General features: G+C 35.5%; 2 protein-coding genes across 3 annotated transcripts in view; both read left to right on the plus strand.

The window, feature by feature from the left end:
- Positions 1–232: 232 nt before the first annotated feature.
- UFL1 (UFM1 specific ligase 1) lies at positions 233–21,120 on the plus strand. The gene is made up of 19 exons (XM_008637909.2): positions 233–315; positions 566–735; positions 1,612–1,640; positions 2,394–2,491; positions 3,316–3,430; positions 3,674–3,804; positions 4,452–4,510; positions 7,805–7,951; positions 9,040–9,215; positions 9,556–9,735; positions 10,089–10,209; positions 12,418–12,540; positions 14,333–14,453; positions 15,307–15,470; positions 16,582–16,712; positions 16,853–16,933; positions 17,694–17,779; positions 18,202–18,382; positions 19,082–21,120. The coding sequence occupies exons 1-19, from the start codon at positions 233–235 to the stop codon at positions 19,292–19,294; spliced, it is 2,409 nt and encodes an 802-aa protein (XP_008636131.1). The 3' UTR covers positions 19,295–21,120.
- FHL5 (four and a half LIM domains 5) overlaps positions 19,584–22,053 on the plus strand; it is a 34,451-nt gene continuing 31,981 nt past the window's right edge. For both annotated transcript variants that reach the window (XM_017739587.1, XM_008637726.2), the window contains exon 1: positions 19,584–19,668. The gene's annotated coding sequence lies outside the window, so the exon portion shown is untranslated. The remainder of the gene's footprint in view (positions 19,669–22,053) is intronic.

Consider the following 22,053-nt stretch of genomic DNA (forward strand, 5'->3'; position numbering starts at 1 on the left):
CCCGGCCAGGTACGGCCCCTCCGCAGGTCCCTGTGTCAGTGCCGGGAACCCCGCGGGCCCATCTGGGACCCCAGAGCGCGGACAGGCCCACGGAACCGACTGAGTGTGTAGTCACACCTAAGTTCGAGTTGCTCAAATCGTCACGGCACCAGAGCTCGGTTTCTTCCTTTATGTCTGGTTGACCAATTGAGGTAGTTGCCCAGAATTTGCTGTTGTTAAAAATAAATCCGAAATGCGCAAAAGTAAAATAAAAACGCGCAGAAGTATCAAAGACACGGATTCTGTAAGTACAGGCGTTCCTAAATTCACCAGCAGGTGCGTTCTTACGACTGACAGGGCTGACAACTGCTCAGGAGGAGAGTAAAAGTTTTGGAGAGATGACTCCCCTAAGTGAAGCCATATGGATGATTTGGTGGGTGATAAGCAGGATAAAGACATTAGTTTCTTTGTCTGAAAAAGTATATTCGCAAAGAACCGCAAGTAATCTTCATTGTACTTCCCGTGTTTAGCATATTTGAAACATCAATTTAAAGGTAATTTTAGCACGTACTTCCTTAGAATAACTGCTGGCTCCTTCTGCTGTTGATAGATTGTCAGAACGGAACTGTATAGAAATTGTCACAAAGCTGATAGCAGAAAAGCAGCTGGAAGTAGTGCACACTCTTGATGGCAAGGAGTATGTCACTCCAGCACAGATTACTAAGGAGATCCACGATGAGCTTCATGTTTGTGGTGGTAAGTGTGGCATTTTCCTTCTTCGTTTGTATTTGGAAGTTAATTTTAAAGGCTACAGAAAGAAATTGAAAGTTTTCAGTACCCTTAATCTTTCAGAAAAAGCTTTCTTCCATTTGCTTCATCTACACAATAATTCATCTACTGCTATTTTATTTTCACTTCAGATCTGTGTCAAGCTTTTAGGTAAGCATATCAAGATATGTTACTTGGTTTATTTTCACACATGCAGAATTTCTGACATAAAAGTTGTATAAAAATCCTTATTAAAGAAATTTGGCATTTTAATATAGTTAAGTACCTGGCCCAGATGTTTGGGCTTGTCTTGGAATTTCAAGGTCATTTTCCTTTCACACCATTAGTAATAATAATATTTGCAAATTATCGTTGACAGGTGTTTTATTTTACCCATGTAAAGAGCCACCTGTATTGGAAGATGTGACTTAGATATATAAGGAAGCAAGTACTCTTCAGACAGCTTTTTGTTGATGGCTTTAATGAGCAGGCAGTGTATTGTACTTTGAGTTATACTTAAGGATGAGTTTCACAGTATCATAAGTTTAGAAAAATTAACTTCTTATTATGTTCATACAGATTAGCCATTTTCTCTCTGTTACCACAGGTATGCCTCAGTTTGTGTTATGCCATTGTTTATCATACCAGTGGGACAGCTTGAACTAAATTAAAATTTGCCGGGTTTTTTGTTAGTAGCATCATGCAAAGGTAGAAAGTTTTAACAATCTCTGGGTACTCATGGACTAGTTTAATTGGTCTACAGAAAAAGTAATTAAATATTGTGTGCACAATGAGCTGTACTATATTCTAAATCTGTTCAAATATGTTTCATGTACTAAAAGTGTATTTTAACTTTTCTTGAAGGTCGAGTTAACATTGTCGACTTACAACAGGTAACTTTAGTTATAAAAACTTTATACTTCTCTATTTTCTTCACCATTTGTATTGTGAGTATGCAGTTTATTAGTTATATTCCAGCTAAGTTATTTTTTTAAAACAGAACAAATTTATGAAGATCTGGTAGCTCATGTCAGGGTACTGCAGATTACTTAATGCATCAATTTATTGCTTTGTTGAAAACTCTCTGCTTAGTGATAATCTAGGACTTCTGAAATCGCCATTGATATATACAGTTTTTGTTTATGAACTCTTTCTTTGTAAACTAAGGAGGGCAGACAGAAAAGAAATATGTTACCCATTTAAATTTAAAGCTGCAGGAGCATGCATAATTAGCTTTGCATGCCTCTTTGGATCTTCCCTCTTCCTTCATTATTCTCTTGTCTCCACTAGTCTTTGTCCTCCAGTAGTATTCCTTTGCAGCTAATTTTCCCTTCAGGCTTGAGCAAAATTACTTGGAAACAGAAAACCTTCATGAAAAGCAGTTTTCTATTTTCTGGTATTTTTTTATCACTTTCTGATTTTTTTTTTTATTATATAGATTTCTTTTAACCTTGCCACAGTTGCAAAGAGAGTTTTTTTCCCTAAAGCATTGGTGCTTTATTCCAAAACACAGATAAGTGTGTGTGTATGCAACAGTAGAAAAAAGTAAAAGCATCTTTCCTCAAGGTATAGGAATGTGTAAGTAACATGTCAATGTTTGAGAATGATTTTCAATTTAAAGTTCTGATAAGAGGTGTTTTTTTTAGGTAATAAATGTGGACCTTCTACACATTGAAAACAGAGCTAATGACATAGTTAAATCTGAAAAAGGTATTCAGCTTGTTCTGGGACAGCTTATAAACGAGTGAGTACCTTCAGGAGCAATATGTATAATTCATGCTGTATTTATTTTTTAAAATGCAGACTAAATGTAGTGTCCAACCTTTGTTGCTTCTGAAGTGAAATACTTTTTTCTTGGCTGATTTGGTGGTGATCAGAGCTACTTTAGGCAAGTGAAGCCTATTTCAGCAAAGCATCCAGTGAATCCATGGTGTAAAGGCCTTACTGAACATTTGTGTTCACTGTCCTACATTCAAGGGCCTTCATTTCTTACCCAGTGTCTTTGTGTACAGCAGCCAGATCTCCTTTGCTCTCTGGCTTTGCTGTCTGCCTCAGCCACTGACAAACCTTTTCACCTCTTGTTTTACCTCACAAGCCTAAGATGTTTGAGCTAGTTATCTCATGGCTTTCAGCACACTAACAACCACTGGAGTAATACTCTTATGGGGTTGTCTTTTTGATTGATCAAGCTTCAGGATCTGGTCTTGTCAAAGAACATGAAGTTCCTGGCTCTCTTGAAATTCTTAAGACCTGTCTTGCTTGCTCAAGGCATTTTCTAATTTTCGTTGGCATGGTGTTTTCTCTTTCTTAAAATTTTCATACAAGTAGATAAATGGCCCATCTTAGTACTAGCTACCTGGTTCACAGGCTTTTTTAAAAAAAACAACACCCATTTTCACTTACACTGTTCTCCTTTATTCATTTAAAATAACTTTCAGTTTATTTTTGCAAAGATGCAACAGAAAGAGGTATATTAAAATAGACCAGTTATTCAGTATGTGATCTTGAGGTTGACTTTGAATGTCACACTTAATGTGCTGTCTTGTCTTTTTCTTGTTTTTACAAAAGGAGTTATCTGGATCAATTAGCGGAAGAAATAAATGATAAACTACAGGAATCTGGGCAGGTGACAATATCGGAACTCTGCAAGGCATACGACCTTCCAGGAGACTTCCTGTTACAGGTGATGAAAGCCACCAACCTGGCAAATGCAGAATTGGTTGTGACCACCTTCTTTCTTTATCTTTGCAGCATCCATGGCTGTAAGTCACTGTTTCGTACAAAATCAGTGCTAATGTTATATCTTAGTTTTCATTGTGCATCTGCAAACCATACTTCCGTTTTCTGCCAAGTTCTCTGTTGTTAGATACCCATATATGTTATGGAAGAAGGCATGCTTAGAAAAGCTCAATTCGTCTATTTACAGGCATTATCCAGGCGCTTGGGCAGAATTATTCATGGACAACTAGACCAGGAAAACCGTGGGGTGATTTTTACAGAAGCCTTTGTGTCCCGCCATCGAGCACGCATTCGTGGGCTCTTCACTGCAATTACTCGGTAAATTGCAATGGCTGCAACCACACATTAAAGTATTTTTGCTATAGGTCTTTATGGGCCAGATTCACTTGTGATGGAAAAAGAAAAGAAAATAAAAACCTATGGATATATTCCCCTAACTGTAGTTCAGTTCCTGGGACCAACACTCAGTTAAGTGAGTGTTAGACTCACTTGTTAGAAATGGGGACCCCCTTTTGAAATGAGAACGAGGGACGTATAACAATATACAGTATGCAAAGTACTTTAGTATTTTGGCTGAAGAAAATGACAATCTGTAGTTCTTTCACTTGTAGAATATCTATCCTCTTGTCGTTCCACTGCTCCCTAGTCGGTTACTTATTGATGAGGTTGCTACATGTGAATATAGACAAGTTTTTCTTATTAAATCAGAAAATTTCTGTGTCACCTTGTAGAAAAACTTAGCAGAGCAGAAGTTTTCTTACAATTAATTATCATAGCTTTGTCTTACAACTTCACAGTAATTCAAAATTAAAACTTTGTAAGCTATTTTAAACATTAGTGTAGCACCTTGAGGCTAAGATGCTACATAATTTTGTTAATCTAGAGTAACCTCTCTTATTTCTGGATTCTCCACATCACTTTCATGTCATTAATTTATATTGTTTTGTTTTTTCTTTTTTTCCAAGGCCTACACCTGTAAGTAGCTTGATCACTCGGTATGGATTTCAAGAGCACTTACTTTACTGTGAGTTTCATTCAGAATATTTCGTGTGTTTGTTAGGAAATCCATTCTTCATTGCTAGAAGTATGCTTTCAGAGAAGGGTTTTGGTATGTAGCCTTAATTCTGAAATACAGAACAGTGTGTTTTTCTTTAGCGTAGAAAGTATTAAACCCTTTGTCTGAAGGGATGTTCTCTCCATCCAAAGCAATGAAAACATTTGTTGACAAGATGCCTCTGGGGGCAGAATGATGCAAGAAGTACAGTACTTATTTATTCATCTCTTTCATTATTTGCCTTTAGCTACTAGCAGTTTTATCAGTGAAGCACACAAAAGGGAACAGATTTTATGTAGCCAAATGGCATTAACTGCTCAGGATTTTATTTACTGACTTTTTCTGTCATAATGGAGGCAAAGCTTTTGTTATACTCTTAGTTAAATGACTTCATATGCTGAGGGATAAAACATATCCTTAAACTCTCTGTTTTTATTTTCCACAGTTCCTTTTCTAAATAGAAATGCATAAAGATTCCCTATTCAGCTGCTGCAATCTTTAAGCACTACTTGTTTGTCGCTTTGTGTGCCCTCTCCTATCTCTCTAAAATGCTGCTTCAAGCATCGTTAGTCTTCTATGCTGGCTGACCAAGTGCTGCTGGTCTTTAAAATCCTTTAATAGTTTTCTATGTCTACTCATGAACCTTAACGCTTCTCTTGTTTGATTGGGTCTTTTTGCCTTCAGGGCATTGCTCACTTTAGCTCCACTGAGGTATCTCTCTGCTTACTCTCTGGTTCTCTGCCACAAGCTTATTCTGAAAATTAAAATCTTAGTACTTAAATAAAATCATATAAACATTCTGCTTCCACGTAATAAATTTAAAATTCCACATATTTTTTTTTTTAATATGCCATCCAGGTATTCATAGATTAAAGGGAAAGTCTGTTCAATTGCATTATAGTAATGTCTCAATACCCAGCAAATTTCAGTATTTGGTGACAGTCTGTTTCAGATAAGTCCTTCAAGTACATCATCATGCTTTGATCGTGTACCGTATTAATGTGAATTGAAGTTCAGCTGTTTTCCTAACACCAGTGATCATCACAATATGTATTTCTAGTACTTTCATGGGGGTCTTTAGTGAGTTTGTTCATCTTTTTCTTTAGTTTTTCTTACTGTTTCTCATTACCTCTGCAGTTTCTTAAGTTTCAAAGAGCTTTTTATCTTTTTGTTTACTGCCAGACCACATTTGATATTATTGTGTCCATTTGCTGAGATGCCATTTCAATTTCAGAAATGATGGAAACTTGAAAAGTGCCTTTTAATGATGTTAAGTTTTTGCTTTTTATGTTTGTCACTATTAGCAATGTGTTTAAAAGTGGTCTTTGTCAGTTTTCTGTCTCTTCCAGAAAAAAAATGTAAGTTCAGTGTAATATTTGTATCATTTACAAACAGCTAATTATTTAATCAACACTTGGGTTTAGACAGGATAAACATTATTCTTTGGTTTTGTCTCATAGATGTGCTGCTATTTATCTTAAGCTTGCATAAAGTCATGATAAAAAGTAGTTTTAGAAATGAGAAACTCTTTCACTTAAAACACTCATTACAAAGCATAATGAAATCACAGATGTTCTTCATTTCTAAGCATTATGTTACTGGTGTGGGACAGACATAGAGGGACACTTACCGTCTTTGCCAGACTGTGACAGAGACCTAATAGGACACTACAGACTACTTGGTCACCTTTAAAAATAAGTGTGACTTTATGGTTGTTCTACAGAGGTCCTGTTGTTTTAAAACAGAATACTGTCCAGATATAATTGTAGCAGGGTCTGTGAAATCTCTGAGAGTACTCCTTTGCCCTGGAGTTTTAGAACTGACACTTGCTAAATACAGAATTTAATTGATACCTTCATTTTACTTCTTTTCTTCTGACATCTTCATTCCCTAAAGACTTTGGTCCATTAATAGATTTTCAGCCAATTTTGTGGAGCTGTAGTGAAGTCTAATTCTTTTTCCTAAAAACTTTGAATAAAACAAGTTTAAATTTTAACAGAGAACCAATCTATATTTTATGACAATTGCTTAAGAGGAATAGGCACACTGACTCTATTTTCTATGGTAACTAAAATATTAGGAAGTATAAAAATCTAATTTTATTTCCAGAATTGGTCTTATAAGCTCCATTTTATTCAGTGTAACTGAACCATGGCAGAAAATGATTTCTGGCTCTTGTCTTAAATTTCATAAAGATCTATCTTGTTTAAATCAGTTTCTCTTTCTTCTGCATTTTTTCAGTGTAAGTATTGTTCAGCTTTGCTAGTGGCAGTTGTGTTCAATAGCTGCTAGCTTATAGAGGCTCATCTTCACTATGGGCATATCTGACAAAAACTATCATGATTTAATATGCACTGTTTCTTCTGGAACGGGGTTTTCAGGTAAACTTCCCTGCATAAGTGAGCTAAACCTCTGTGTGTTGTACTAAGCATGTTGTAGTGTTGGCTGCTGCTCATATTTAATGAGGAAGAGGACTTGCTATGTGATACCATTTGATGTTTTGTTCCAGAGTAAAATCTGTCTTTTAATGAAATAGAAAAGAACATAAACTGAGTGTAAAAATAGCCATCTGGCAAAGCTCTAGAATTCAGCAGAGTTGGCAGTTGATGTCATTGATTTTTTTAAATACATCTCTTGTATGACAAAAAGGCAGAAGCAGAACATAGGAGGCAAATCAGATATTCCTGTGCAACTTTAATGGATTTTAAAAATCTTATTTAGCACTGAGAAGTGCTTAGTACTTTGGTACTACCAGTTACCAATATGTTCTTTGTCAGCAGTATTTGTACCTTCTCAAAGGTTATTATTGACAAATGTGTTACGCAATTTAGATAATGACTTTTCATGTAATTTTAGTATGTTCAGATCTCTCTTTTTTCCGTCTTGGTTGACATGCAAGAGGTGAATTCAAAGAGAAAATTTTTAATAAAATGCTAATATATTCTACTCTTCTGGCTAGAGAAAGATTCTTCTATGTCTGCATTTTTAAATTACAAGCTAAAACTGGCCAGATATATGTTCAATAAAAAACATTTTGATCCTGCCCTTTCGGCTCACTCTTTGGAAACATTGTTTGATTTCCACAGCTTTCCTGAAGAAATTCTCGTAAATGTTAAAAATAATTGATAGAGCTCAGCATTGTTTCACTAGAAGCACGAATTGGTGGGAAGAAAGAAGAAACAAACCAGGGAAAATAATTACTATCTTTTGATTAATGGATATACTGACTTAGGAAATGTCTCTTCATGTATTTTCCTCTTGTAGCTTTGCTAGAAGAACTTGTTAACGCTGGTCGTCTGAAAGGCACCGTGGTTGGTGGGAGACAGGATAAGGCTGTGTTTGTTCCAGACATCTATTCCAGGACACAGAACAACTGGGTGGATTCCTTTTTCAAGCAGAATGGTTACTTAGGTAATTAATCTATATTCTTACAGATAAAATAGCTTTCTAAAACTAGTTTAGGTAATTGGTCTTATCTTAATCTAGTTTGTGCTTAGAGTGAAGCCTCATAAGGATAAGTGGAAATCAATACAGTGGTTGATAGTCCTTTGCTAAAAGACTGTCTTGATCATAATGATGTGTGTTACTGTATCACAATGAGCTGTATCTCAGCAGAGGGAGCCGTACTGCTAAACAGTTGCTACTCCTCAAAAACGGGTTACAAATGCTACTTCTATTACTGCTCTGAAAACACTTATTAGCCTGCTCATTGTAGAGTTTTCAGATCATCATGGCTGGAGTTTCAGGCTGGATGTCCTGATTACAACCAGACTTTGGCTGCTAATAGTCCAAATGTGCAGTACTCAGGAAGAATTTTTTTCCACAATGGTGTTTGTAGAACTGGAGTGAATAGCACTAGTGTCCTGATTTGAATCCAAACAATTCTATCTAACTTCAAGCTGATGCTGGATGATGGTGTTTTAAAGCACCACGACCTGTGGGAAAATGTGGATCTGAATAAAGAAAGGAATGTACCCTTATGGTCCCAAGGGGTCAGTCCCTAAGTAGCAGTTGCTCTTGGAGATTAGAAAGGTTTGCCATAACTTACAGTGATAGTATTAAGTGTTCCTGTAATACTGCTTGACTGATGGAGTATGTGTCAGTCGTTGAATGTTTTCCACACTAGAACGGCTAAATAGTTGAAAACAAAACACTTGGACACTGCATGTATTGTAAATATTGTTTGTGCTATATTAGAATACTTTGGAAAGGTATGACTGCAAATATAAACTTAATGGTATAAGAATCTGAAAAAAAACAGTTTTCTAAATTCAGACCAAAGTCATGTCCATGATTTAATTTTCATACTTCTATTAACAACATTTAGATGTAGCTTGTACTGAGCTAAGTTTTAGGTCAGCATTAGCTTAAGGCTGCATTTACTTGTGTAAAAACTATGTGTAACTCTTCATTTCCTGCTTTCAACATAAAGTCATCACATAAGATCTTGTCTGTATATGAAGGAACTAAATTTTAACAGACATCTAACTATTTTATAGAATTTGATGCATTGTATAGACTTGGCATCCCTGACCCAGCAGGCTACATTAAAAAAAGATACAAGTCCGCACAACTCTTATTTCTGCGAGCAGCTTGTGTTGGTCAAGAAATTGTGGATCAAGTTGAAGCCTCTGTGGAGGAAGCCATCAGCTCTGGAAACTGGATAGATGTAGCAGTAAGCAATCCTTTCGGTTGTTGCTGGATTTATTTATTTTTTCTTATTTTTGTGTCAAATGATACTTTATTGAAACTACACATATGTATAATGTGTTTGGTCTGTAGCTGTTGAGCTTCAGTTTGAAGAAGTTGCCATGCATTTGCCCAGAGGTAACACATATTTCTAGAGCAATGTTGATTTGTGATGCTAGAATATTTAAAACAGTGTGTACTCTTAAATTACTACCTTTATTTGAAAAGTGCAGTGTTTTCTAAATAGTTATCAGGTGTCAAATGGCACATCTGTATTCTGTTTATCCACATACAAGATTATTGTACGCTGATTTCCTTTACCCTAGACTCTTCTGCCCAGCTCATTGTCAGTGGAAGATGTTGGGATTTTGCTTCAGCAAGTGATGAGATCTTTAAACAAAAGCTCTTCAGGTTTAGTCTTCAGTGACACCATTGCAGTCAGTGAGAAATTTCTAAGCACCTGTGCTGACCTCTTTTCTGATCTGATGCAACAGAAAGCTGAAAAGGTACAGTAGGTTTTTTTATTGGTCAAGATGCAGTTCACGTTGAGTGTTGGGGTAAAGCTGATGTGACTTTCTAGTCGCTGTTACCACTTCTGTACATCTCATCTGAAATTCAACTGGAGAAAAAGCAAAACAACTTAACAACAGGTTTCTATATTTAATGGGTGTGATTTAATGTACATTCTGGTGCGCTCAGGAAGCGCAGTCACACTAACAGTTTTTCTCTTCATGTGTTGCACTTGGAAAACATGTTGATTGATTAGTGCGCTTGAAAATGGCAAATGGCTTAAAACGTTTATGTTTCTTCCATTGCTATGTGTGTCTTTTTGCTATGAAGTGCATGTTCTTCATTTTAGGAAATCAAAAACAACCCTGTTAATTTAATCACTGAAGAAGATTTAAAACAGGCTTCTTGTTTAGAGAACTCATATGCTAATAAAAAAGACAAAAAGGATGAACGAAGAAAGAAAGCAACAGGTAAAACATCAATATATAGCTTAAGCAAAAAACAAACAACAAACTTGTTTTGTCTTGGACATACTCAATATAAAGTTAGTATATTTTGTAATCTATCAAATGCTTCCAGTCCATTGCTTAAGATATTTAAGAAATAATCCAACCACTTACCTTTATACTGTGGGTGTGGATACATCTCAGCTATGCCCATGAGAACTAATTTCAGACTTAGAAATGCAGAGGTAGTACCATAAAGGTCTCGAGTTAGTTCAACACAAGGTAACTTTTTAGAAGCAAGGAATCCTGTGTCCATTTATTATTTTATACAGTGTGATCACATAAGACTGAATAAAACCAGTATTACCTCAGGGACCTCTGTGCCATGTTTTATTACACAGTATAGATAACACTTTTAGTCTCTAATTTTCAGGGATCCAGGAAAATTAATATATTTCTTATTATTAGTCTTGAGATGTTGAGTCCAAAATAACTTTGTCTAAATTGAGAATGATTTTTTGAGGTTTTTTTTGAAGAATACTTGACATCTTTTCTGGGAAAACCATGCCATAGAATTTTCTGTTGTTTGCACGTGTAACAGTTACTTGGAGATTAAGTCACCCCAAAACAACAGTTTACTTTGAGGTATATCCTGGATTAAATTAATCTCAAACCTTACTCCATTTGGATGGTGACTGTTTGGAATAGATTTCAATTGAAGGAAGAATAAAAATGTGGGGGTTTAACCGTTTGAAATTCTTCTGACTTTTAAAACAGTATTCAGTCTGAAGACTGCATTTTGAGTCCCAAAAACTTTATGTTGCTCTTGTGTTTCTACAACACAGCTGAGAAATCTGTTGAACTCACGTGCAGCGTGTTACTGTGCTACTGAAAGTAAGAGAATTAGAGCGCAGATGCATCTGACTTAATTCAGTATACTCATCTGCAAAATAGAACATTCTACGCTTAAAAAAAAAGTATGAGTAGGCCTGAGTTGACATGGAAATTAAATTTATTCTTGCCAGAAGAGATGGCAGATTTTTCTAGGCCATAGCTGAGGTAGAGAAACTTGAACTTCAATTGAACTGTCAGAATTACTTGGGTTTCCAGCCCTCTGAGGAGTGAGACTCTACTGAGCCTGTACTACGTGTCTAGACAAATTCCTATCCACAGGTAACATGCTAACACCATCAGGAAGCACTACCCTGAAATGTTTTATTATGGACTGTAAATGTACATTACCTAAAAACACCCCAACATAACAGGTTTATGTAACTGTAGTGCAGTCACATTTCAAATAAGCTTGTGAAAAGCCCCAATTTTGCAGTTAGCTTTATAAGTAGTAGCATCTTGTCTTTGTATTTCCTTTTCTTAAACAATAGTAGTTACATAATGTAGTTACTTGAAATCTTGGACCATATTTAAATGGAAAAATGCCTACTTTCTCAAGGCATAGTGCATGTAAGGCACCGTGGTGTTTAAATTTCTTCCAAGCGAAAAAATAACAGAAGAGGCTATGAAAAAGGGAACAATGACCAGAACAGCTTGCCTTGTGGAGAGGGACTGTATAGCAAATTGAGGTTCTGTCTGCAGTTGAATACATTGATTGCAGGACTTCTGAACAAAGTAATTTGTTATGTGTGTGTCAGAACTGGAACATCCCGTTGCTCTGTAGTCATCTAGGAAAAGTCAAAAAAGATTGCATGCTCTAGTTAATTGAATGCGTGCTTCCAAGAATATTTTGGATAAATGCTTATAGTGTAGGATTCTTTCTCTGAAAATTAACAAAGTTACATTGTCTAAAATATTTTTGACAAGCTCAGTTATTTAGCATCATTGAATAAAAATGCTAAATGCTTACTAAGATGCTATTTTCAACCAACAGAAAATCCCCCATTACGTTATGAACTCTGATACCTCATCTGTTTTTAGCTGAAGAAAGATGGTCTTCTTTTTTTTTTTTTTTTTTTTTAATTACATGTGCATTTGATATTAGTGGCCATGTTTATTAATGACATTAGCTTAAACAAAGCTTTGCCTCAGTTGCTTTTTTTTCTTAAGAATGAAACTTAAAGCCCTAAGATTCTGGAATATGTTTTCTAGGTTGTATTTAGAATCAGGTTGTGGTTTTCAATCCAGCATTAACAAGTAACACAGATAAATTACCATGGTATTGTAAACTTTCTAAGTGCTACAGCTTTCCTGTGTACTAAGCAAGTAATTCCCCACCAGAGGGCAGTGGAAGCGTGAGAGGAGGAGGCGGTGGGAATGCCAGAGAAATAAAGATTAAGAAAACCAAGAAGAAAGGCAGAAAGGATGCTGACAGCGATGAAGAGTCACAAGGGACTGCCACAGGTTTGTCATTTTATTTTAGGAACTATCTATTCATATCTATTCAACATGGTTTTACTAATTGGTTTTTTTCTACACGTCTGTTCTTCCCCCACTGTTTAGGTAAAATCAGGTAAAATGTCAAACAAGATAGGAATACTGTTTAGTTAAAATTGTGTCAATGGATATGATGTTGCTATTTAAATTAAATGGACATTACATGTTCACTGAAAAGTATAGCTTAGTCTTTAAAAAGGAAATATAAGTCAAGGAAATAATAATATTTTATATTTATTCTTTTATGTCGGAAATGCCTTAGACTTCGGGGTGAAGAAATATAAGTCAAGGAAATAATACTATTTTATATTTATTCTTTTATTTTATGTCGGAAATGCCTTAGACTTCGGGGTGAATGTTACACTTGATTTTGTAACACCTGCTGCATAGTGTATGATAAATGAATGGTCTAAATTAACAAATCGTCGCAATCAAACAGTTTTTCTTCATAGGGATAAAATATACAGTCAAAACTAATGTTTTGATAGTTTTAATATCACTTCTTATTGGTCCCTATTTTCTCTACCTTCACAATTACAAGGAGCATGAATGGCTTGCTAAGAAGCAAAAGCCAACGTTGTTAGATTTAGAGCAAACAGTAGTTGCGAATGAAGCCATTGTGTTCTTTCGTTCGATGGAGAACCAGAGATGTGTGCTTCCATTTATACATAGTGTCCAGACTTTCAATACTGACTGAAAAATACTTTTAAACATGATATTTGAAGTGTGAAGTACAGTATAGTAATTGTGTTTGATACTGCTCTCAGAGTACTATAATTCACATATAAATGGAATTATTTTTCAGCACTGCTCAGTTACTGAGTAAAACAGTGTTCAATCACTTTTTTTTTCATGTAGGCTTTCTGTTTTACCCTTATTGCTGCTTGTATTGCTGTATTATAATAAATAGCTATAACCACAATCTGAAGGTAAAATCAGATGAAAGCATTCAAATGTAAATAAGATCCTTTTTAAAACCTGATTTGACCTCACTTTTCACTTGTTTATAATAACCTTGTATGTTCATTACTACTGTGGCACAACGAGGAACATCATTGGTGTCCGTACTTTCAGTTACTTTATGTGCAGAATAAGCCTGTTTTAAGGTGCATCTGGAACATGTCCTTTTCTGCTTCTCTGTCATCATTCTGATCTCATACTTATATGTAAAAACTGAATTCTACAGCACCGGGAAAACTTCATGTTTTGTGCAAAACCGAAATACAGATGCACTAAATCATATGCATATAAGTTGATTTTATTACTGGAACACCTTGTCTGGTTTAATTTATCATGTTTCAGATTTTATACTGTAACCTCAAGTTTAGGATACTGTGTTACATGATTGTGTGCCTTACTAAATGGAGTTTAAAAAAATAAAAGCACCAACCTTGTGAAATCGTTCAAGTAGGAACACTATTCAGTTTTAAAATCTATTTGGTCTTAGTGACATTATGTTTCCTGAACTACTGGGCCAAGCAGTCTGAAGAAAACTCTCACCAAAAATGCATATCCTCATACACTACTTAAGTTGTTTATTACAGAAACTACTAAGTGATCAAAAGGGAAATTTTGTCAGTTTTTCATGTGTGTAAAATTCAACTGTCATGTGTAATCATCCCTTTTTTTCCACTGTTGATAATGTATTTCTTCTGTGGTGTTCGGACTTTGACATTTTCCAGTGTCTCATGCCACAGAGTAATTGCAGCAATACTTAATGGAATGTTTTCTCAGTGACTGTTGTTCATGGCCGCTACAGGTAGGAATAAGAAGCTGGAGTTCCCTTTCATGTCACAAGAGGAAATTGAGGATGTTTTAAAGACCCGCATGCAGGATTGCCCTGAAGAGCTTATTACAGAAATTGCTGAACATCTAAGAAGGTAATTTCAGTAATTCAGCTGGAGTTAGAAAATCTGTGATTCACTTCAGTTGAACCTATGCTTCAGTCTGTTTTCTTGATTAGAAAAAAGTGCTTTGTTGATAGAACTGAACCACAATATTCTTTTTCTGTACATCTCCATGTTACACCTGTCTTACATATTAGAAAGCTGTGCTGACACAGTAATGTGCTTCTGTTTACTATGGTCCTGAAAGCTTATTTTCAGCTTCATGGGTGTATTTTCACTCCCTTACACTGATCCATGCTGGGGTTTCACCAGTCTCATCTTCTAGACAGTCTTTGGTATATGTTCATGTTTCCTGGTGTCTGTGTCTCCGCTGGTACCCATGAGAACTGGGTAGTAAGTTATGTCAGCAAACTGAGCTATGCAAAGATGAGTAACTTCTTTTAAAAGATGTTCCATACCAGAGAGGATGTGTACATGTATGTTCAGAGCAACAGGAACATAATAAGACTGCAATAGCCAAGCTCGAATAAACTTGGAGTGCAATAGTAACTGCATCTTTAGAAATTTGTTCAGAGACTCCTGAAAGTTTGTGAATAGTATTGTTTCTGAAAATCCTTTGTCTTTCACCTTGTTCCCACTGAGGATGTTATACACGTACTGTAACATTAGTACATCTGCCATTAAGTAAATTTTAATTTCCTTGTGGGGTTTTTTTTTCTGATTCCCATTATTTGCTTTTTGTTTATCTTGCCATTCTATAACATTCATGTCCCAGTCATTTACTACATAATGAGGTAGTTTTCTCTATTGTTGATATCTTTGGAAAAACCTTGTTGAGTTTCACACTTTGCTCAATGTTTTCTCCCTTCTACTTTCCTGTTCTAAGACCTTTGACAAAAACTTACCAGGAAGTTGTGCGTTCTGTTTTTACGTCTTCAACATCTTCCTCTGGAGCTAACAGAAGACAGGCTATGAAGGACTTGCAGGAGGAATTCTCAAATTTGTACAACAACATTCGGTTATTTGAAAAGGGAACAAAGCATTTCACAGGTACAAAATATATACTTTGAAAAATGAATATGCTCCTTCAAGGGTGTTAAATTTATTCCAGAATCTACGTTAAAGATTAGACAGGAGCAAGAGTTTAAAAAGGAAAATCTAAAAAGAAAAATCTTGTGATGTGTTTACTATGCCTAACACTGCCCTTATGCTGAAGTCCATTACTTTGCACAGTTATTGAAATACATTTGCTTTATTTCATATCCATATTCTGTTATATCTTATGTCAAGATAACTCTGTTCTTGTCTTTCTTTCCCAACTATTTGCATTCCTTCCAATTTTTCACTGTCTAGGTGAAAAAAAAAAGAAAAAATTAGTAAGATCACTTTATTCTGTCAGCTGTGCCACTAATGAAAGAATTGAATACCACTTGTTTCTAAGAAACTGCTGTTTAAATCTCATGGGTTTGATACTGAACATAGCTGCTGATTGAGGAGAGTCTGTGGGAAAGTGGTAGATTAGTTTTGCAGGGGGATACTTTGCAAGACATGACAGAAAAGTTAGCATTAGGAAAATACTGTAGACATTTCCAAGATTCTCTGCTGTATTCAGCTTTCTTTTAGAATTTTCCCTGTGTAAAACTTCTAGCAGAAGGAAACACTAGCAAAACAGCCTGATACTCCTGTATTTTGGAATATATGGAATTATTTCCCATTAGCCTTTGTTCTTGGACATGTATTCTGTAGCTTCTTTTTTTTTTTTTAAATTCCAGTATTTCAGTCTTAAAGTCACATGCCTGTTCTTCTGTTTAACTCCTTGTCCTGGAGAATTTTCCTTTGCATGCTTTTGACTTGATCAATAGCAGTGGTTCAGGAGGATTGACTGTGCAAGGGCTAGTTAGTTTACTGCTTATACAGATACACCCTTGAAATACTAGCAACTCATTAAAATGTTCTTACAGAATGGAAAGCTCACATTTTTCACTGAAGAATGTTCCACAAGAATGTTACAGCAAACAAGGGATGTTAACTTCAAGTATTCAGATAACTTTCTCATACTACTCATGGTTAATGGAGTCTCCAGTTTAGAAAGTGCTATGATAATATCATAGGAATCAGATACCTGTAATAAGTGGCTTTAATCACTTACTTCTTTTAACAGATGATACTCAGACTAACCTTGCCAAACACTTGTTGAAGACCCTGTGTACAGACATTACAAATTTGGTTTTCAACTTCCTGGCATCTGAGTCAATGATGACAACAGAAAATTACTCTACAATCACAAGTGAGGTACAGATATAACAGTTCCTTTCTAACAGTCTCAAGTAGATCAGTAATGTTTGTGCAATAAGTAATTGCTTCAGTTGAAATATGCCTAATCTAAAAAGATAATTAATATTACAGATTATTTCTATTCTTGTCCCATACAGGGCAGAATCAAGATTTTAGGTAAACTGCCAGAAGATACCAAAGGTCCTTTAACTAAACTGCATACTTCTCTGAATGGCAAGGTAAAGTGAATCCAAGTTCAGATTTTCTGTTCTGCTGATACAATTCTAATAAATAGCTGGCACACATAGTGTAGTACATAACTGCTGCTGCCATGAAGAATGAAGGTAAAAGAATCTTTTGAATTCATGTAAGGCAGTGAGAGAGAGTGTGTTTTCATGTCTGTGAATTTTCAGAGATGAAAAGCTGATCTTGCATTTTGATACTGATAGTCACCTCTGGCTCTTTGCTGCCTGATGGAATCCAGTGTGCCTTTCATGGGCAGGTGAGAAGAGTGCAAACTGGGGGAGAACCTCCAGTGTAAAGTGGTTGATGTTTCTTGTATTTTTTTCCCAAAGTTCTTGATTGTTCTCCCATGTATTTCTTAACTAGTAAAATTACGGATATTTTGAAAAAAAACTAAACGTTCAGATTATGGCAGTGTAGACACAAGGAGAGTTATTTATTAATTCTTTTATGCAAAAAGCTATAGTGAGGTGTTTCTTAATAAAATATGTATCTGTAAATAATTCTAGAACACGTATTCATTTTTTAATTTCATTTCCAAGACAAATGAATTACAATTTGAGTTAGTATTTAAGTATATGAGCTGTTGCAAGATGAACAAAGGTAATTTCTACTAAATACATGTTACTTTCTCTTTTTTCTATAGTTTATTTCAAGTGTATTCACAGTCATCTTTTGTGTGATTAATTGTGAACAGTAGTTAAACTTTTTTATAATCTGCTAACACAGGTTAAATATTTATATTGTTTTTAATAGAGTATAGAAGATTTTCTTTCGTGCCTTGATTCTGCAGTGGATATTTGTGGTATTATGGTGAAAAAAGGAGACAAAAAGAAGGAAAGGTACTTTAATTTTATTTATTCTATGAAATGTAGCTATATTGCTAAATCTGAATGGTTAGTATGGGAGCAGTCACACTGACTGTGTAAGTAAGAGGCAGTCCTCCTTCCGAACTCCTTAACTGAAAAATAGAAAGTCAAGCAGTCCTGAATCCATGGGAGAAGGAAGAGAGGAGAATTCACATTTAGCTAATTTTCTTGACTCACTACTGTCTGCAATATAGTGTATAAATTCTCTAGGGGTCTTTCAAAATCTGAACTATGCCAGTGATAGCACTTTTTAATTATTCTTGAATTTCATATAAATAAATGGTCTATTAGAGGAGAAAATTAAAATTAATTGATGTTAGGTAAGTTTTTAGCATCTGTGGTCAACTACTATATCATAGAATCATATTTTTGTTTAATATCTTCTTGTTGCTTAGGCAAGTCCTGTTTCAGCATAGACAAGCTCTGATTGAACAGCTCAAAGTCACAGAAGATCCAGCTCTTGTTCTGCACCTGACATCAGTATTGTTATTTCAGTTTTCAACTCACTGTATGCTTCATGCACCAGGAAGATCAGTACCACAGATCATTAATTTCCTAAGTGGCAAGATCCCAGAGGTATCCTTTTCTAGCTTTTTAAGGGGAAATTACCTTTTTTCTATGACAGAACATGAAAGTTTTGCCTTACACTATTTCTGCTGCATAAACCTGACACTGTTGGGTTTCATATCTAAATATTACTTTATGTACAGAATATACAATTCCTCTGATCTGTATTGTATGTCAAATCTATCATTTCAGGGATCTGTCACCAAAATTTCTTTTATAAAATTAAAAATGAATCTGTTACTAGTCCTTTGCCTTTATCCATGGAGACAGCCCTGTCTTGGGGGATGTTACAATTCTTACAAGTGAACGTTTTTACAATCTCTTTCCTCTGAGCCAGAGCATCGTTTCTTTTTAAACTTTTCTAATGCAGCTTTAAAGAAAGATGTACCTCTTCAAGAGCAAATACTGAAATTCTGTATTTTATACTGCCAGAACTAGTGCAGTTTACTAACTGCATTGTTTTTATGCTTCAGTGGTTAATTGTCCTGTTTTTCAGCATGGATGCACATTCAGTTTTCTGCTGCTTCGACGATCTCTCAGAATTTAGGTTGTCAAATACTTTGTTGGAAATATATTTCTGTATCACTAACTCTCTTTATCCAAGAATGGGAGAATGCTTTTTAAAAAATTAAATCTTTAATTATAGGTCTGTCTACCTTCTCTGTAACATTGACATTCCCTGGTTTTTTTCCCATTTTTTGCTCTCAGGATCAGCATTTGCTGTTAGTCAAATACCACGGATTAGTGGTGAAACAGTTGATGAGCCAGACTAAGAAAACTGAACACGGAGACAGTGACACAAAAGATAACATGGAAGAGGAGGAAGGAGCAGAAAGCATTCGAAAAGAGCTCCAGGAAATCACTACCTCTATCAAAGATCTTGTTCTCAGACCTAGAAAGTTTTCTGGAACAGAGGAATAAACTATTATTCAGCGCATCCAACTCCATGATAGAGTCAGATTTTATTTTCTTTTATGCTGAAAAAAAGAGACTACAGAAAGTGCTTGACAAACTTTAAAATTTGGCTTGTAGTAATTTGCAAATCACAGCCAGGGAACACAGCTGCTGGCTGATGGTGGCAAATGGAGTTTTGTTACTACTACAGTGTACTTTTAACACACGTTAATGTAGATGTGGCAGAACACAGTTGTGGACACTTTGGTTATGAAATCAGTGGTTTTCAATTGGCATCTTCATATGAGGCCTCAAGAAATTACTCTTCAAATAACAGTGTATTTTGTTCCACACACACAGAGGCTGATAGTTCTACTTCCCTGATTTGGATTTGTAGTGAGGTAAGGATTGCGTATAAGTGTCTATAAGCCTGTCTATCTTAATTTCAAATACTGATTTTTAAACATACTCTGATACCTAATAGCATACCAGCAAAGGCCATCTTTACTCTGGTTTTCAGTTTCTGTTCACTGGACTCACACATTTTGAGTACAGGTGGATGTTGATACACTTTAAGGGAAGTGACCCACTACTAATGTGAGTTTCAAAATGTACTGAAAGTTCATGAACATCAGCACACTCATACTACTGATGGATTCTGCTAATGTCTGAAATAGCTGTCTGTTTAAAACTTGTAATTCAGGCAGAGGAGGTGACACTTTTGCATTGGCATTTTGGGAGCAGATAAATACTGTTACACTTGCCATATTGTACATGCCAGGTGTTCATTCAGCAGACTTCTTGAGTGCTTAGTCCAGTTCCCATAGCAGGTAGAAGCATTTGTTTACACTCTGTCAGCTCTTGAGAGAACTTACAGTGTTCTTTATCCTGAGTTTCTTGAAAAGAATTTAGTTCATGATCTCTCTACATAAACTTCATAGACAGAAATGTTGCTTCCCTCAAGTTTTTTGCCAGCGTTATTTTTACATGAGCAGTACTATATGTCTTCAGGAAAGTGCAAAAATGTGAAAAATGGAATTTGGCCACTATTAATGGCATAATTCTTGTATGGCAAATATACTACTTACTTATTTTTAAGAGAAGGTAATTTTCAAACTGGAAATATGTACGTTCTATTACTTCAGTAATACCCATTGATTTCACGTGTGTAATTTCAGGGGTTTGCATAACATCAAGGTTGAGTAATAAAAGTAGAAACAGTGTTCTTTTCACGAAAAATGTCATTCACCCATTCTTGCCAAAATTGATGCTGAAAGAGAGCAAATTCTGTGCAAATTCTGCTCCATTCAAATATTTCTGTTTTGCAACAATTCACATATCCTGTGAGCTTAATCATAAACGTACCCAAGCCTGAAATTGCAACAAGTGAAAGTTGAAGAGGCCAGGTATGGAACCCCAGTAACGGAGTAACAAATGTTAAGGTAATTTTGGTGATGTAAACAATAGAATTTTACACACATTTAAAAGGCAATAATGCCAATGCTGATCTTTTATCAGCCATAAGGCGAAACAATTCGGAGTTGCAAGGCAGAAGCAAAGGTAGTTGTTTCTCTTTCCTTGGCTGGAGGTTATAACAGCTGACAGTAAAAGACAGTGAGGAATAAAAGATGGAAAATATTCAGGTTGTTGGACTTTGTTGAAGAAATAGTTCGTATCCAGGGAATAGGGTTGATTTTGTGTTATTTGGCCAGAATAATTAATAAGTTCCTATAATGAATGTAAACAATTTTATATGACATTGAGCTATTTTGTAAATAATATGCCGTATGAAATTCTTTATGCAAATAAGAAATTATTTTAATAACATTAAATGATGAAGTATTTAAAGAGCATTCTGTTGACTTCACCAGTGTTTGATCATCTTGCAACTTGCAGCTTTCAAACAGCAATTGGTAATACGCACTGTTAGAACACACCATTCTGAGTGTCCCTGTATTTTTGTTTGATACAGTTTTATGGTGGTATAATTATGAACTTACTACAGAATTTATCATGTGTTCAGCTTGCTATATTACAGCCTATTTTATAAGAAGGATTAAAAAAATAGATTCCTTGAAGTAGATAGTGGAAGCACTGCAGTTCAGAGATATCTTCTGACTACTAACAGAGTTCAAGGAGATGTGGTTGGAAAAACTCTCCCAGGTATTTTTTGTTGATTTGGAAATTCAGTCTTTGGTTTATGATACAGAAGTGTATCTTTCAAAAGAGAAAGAAAAGGAATTTTGCTAATTGTCAGGTTTTTTCCTCTCCCTAGGAGGAATGTATGTGGGAGGAAGCGTAATCTTGTCTTACAAATCAGAGGTGCAGTTCACAAATCAAAAATGCCCTTTGGAATATCTAGGGAAATGAAAGGCACTACAAAGTGTACAAATGAACTCTTTTACTCTGGTTTCAAGTGTTAATTGTTAGCCTCTCATGGCCTTCACTTACAGTGTCTAAACACCCCCATTCTATTTAGACTCATAAACTGACATGTATAGATGCATGTATGTACCTATACACGAGCACTGACAAATGTTCTTTTCATAACCTTGTTTGCTGCTGCTCTCAGATGGGAATGGGTGCATTAGCCATAGGTAGAGTAATACCTGTCTCAGCAACAGCCTTGCCTTCCCTTCATTTTAAGTGGCAAAAGATGACTTTTGTAGTTGGTTATTTGCAGATCTGCTGGAAATAAGCAAATAGTTGCTCTGTTAGAACTTTGAACTCTTGTTTCACAGCTGCTTAGAAAAATTTGGCACAGGTTTCTAAATAATATCACTGGG

Source organism: Corvus brachyrhynchos, unplaced genomic scaffold (genome assembly GCF_000691975.1).
Source record: "Corvus brachyrhynchos isolate BGI_N302 unplaced genomic scaffold, ASM69197v1 scaffold14, whole genome shotgun sequence".
NCBI lineage: Eukaryota > Metazoa > Chordata > Aves > Passeriformes > Corvidae > Corvus > Corvus brachyrhynchos.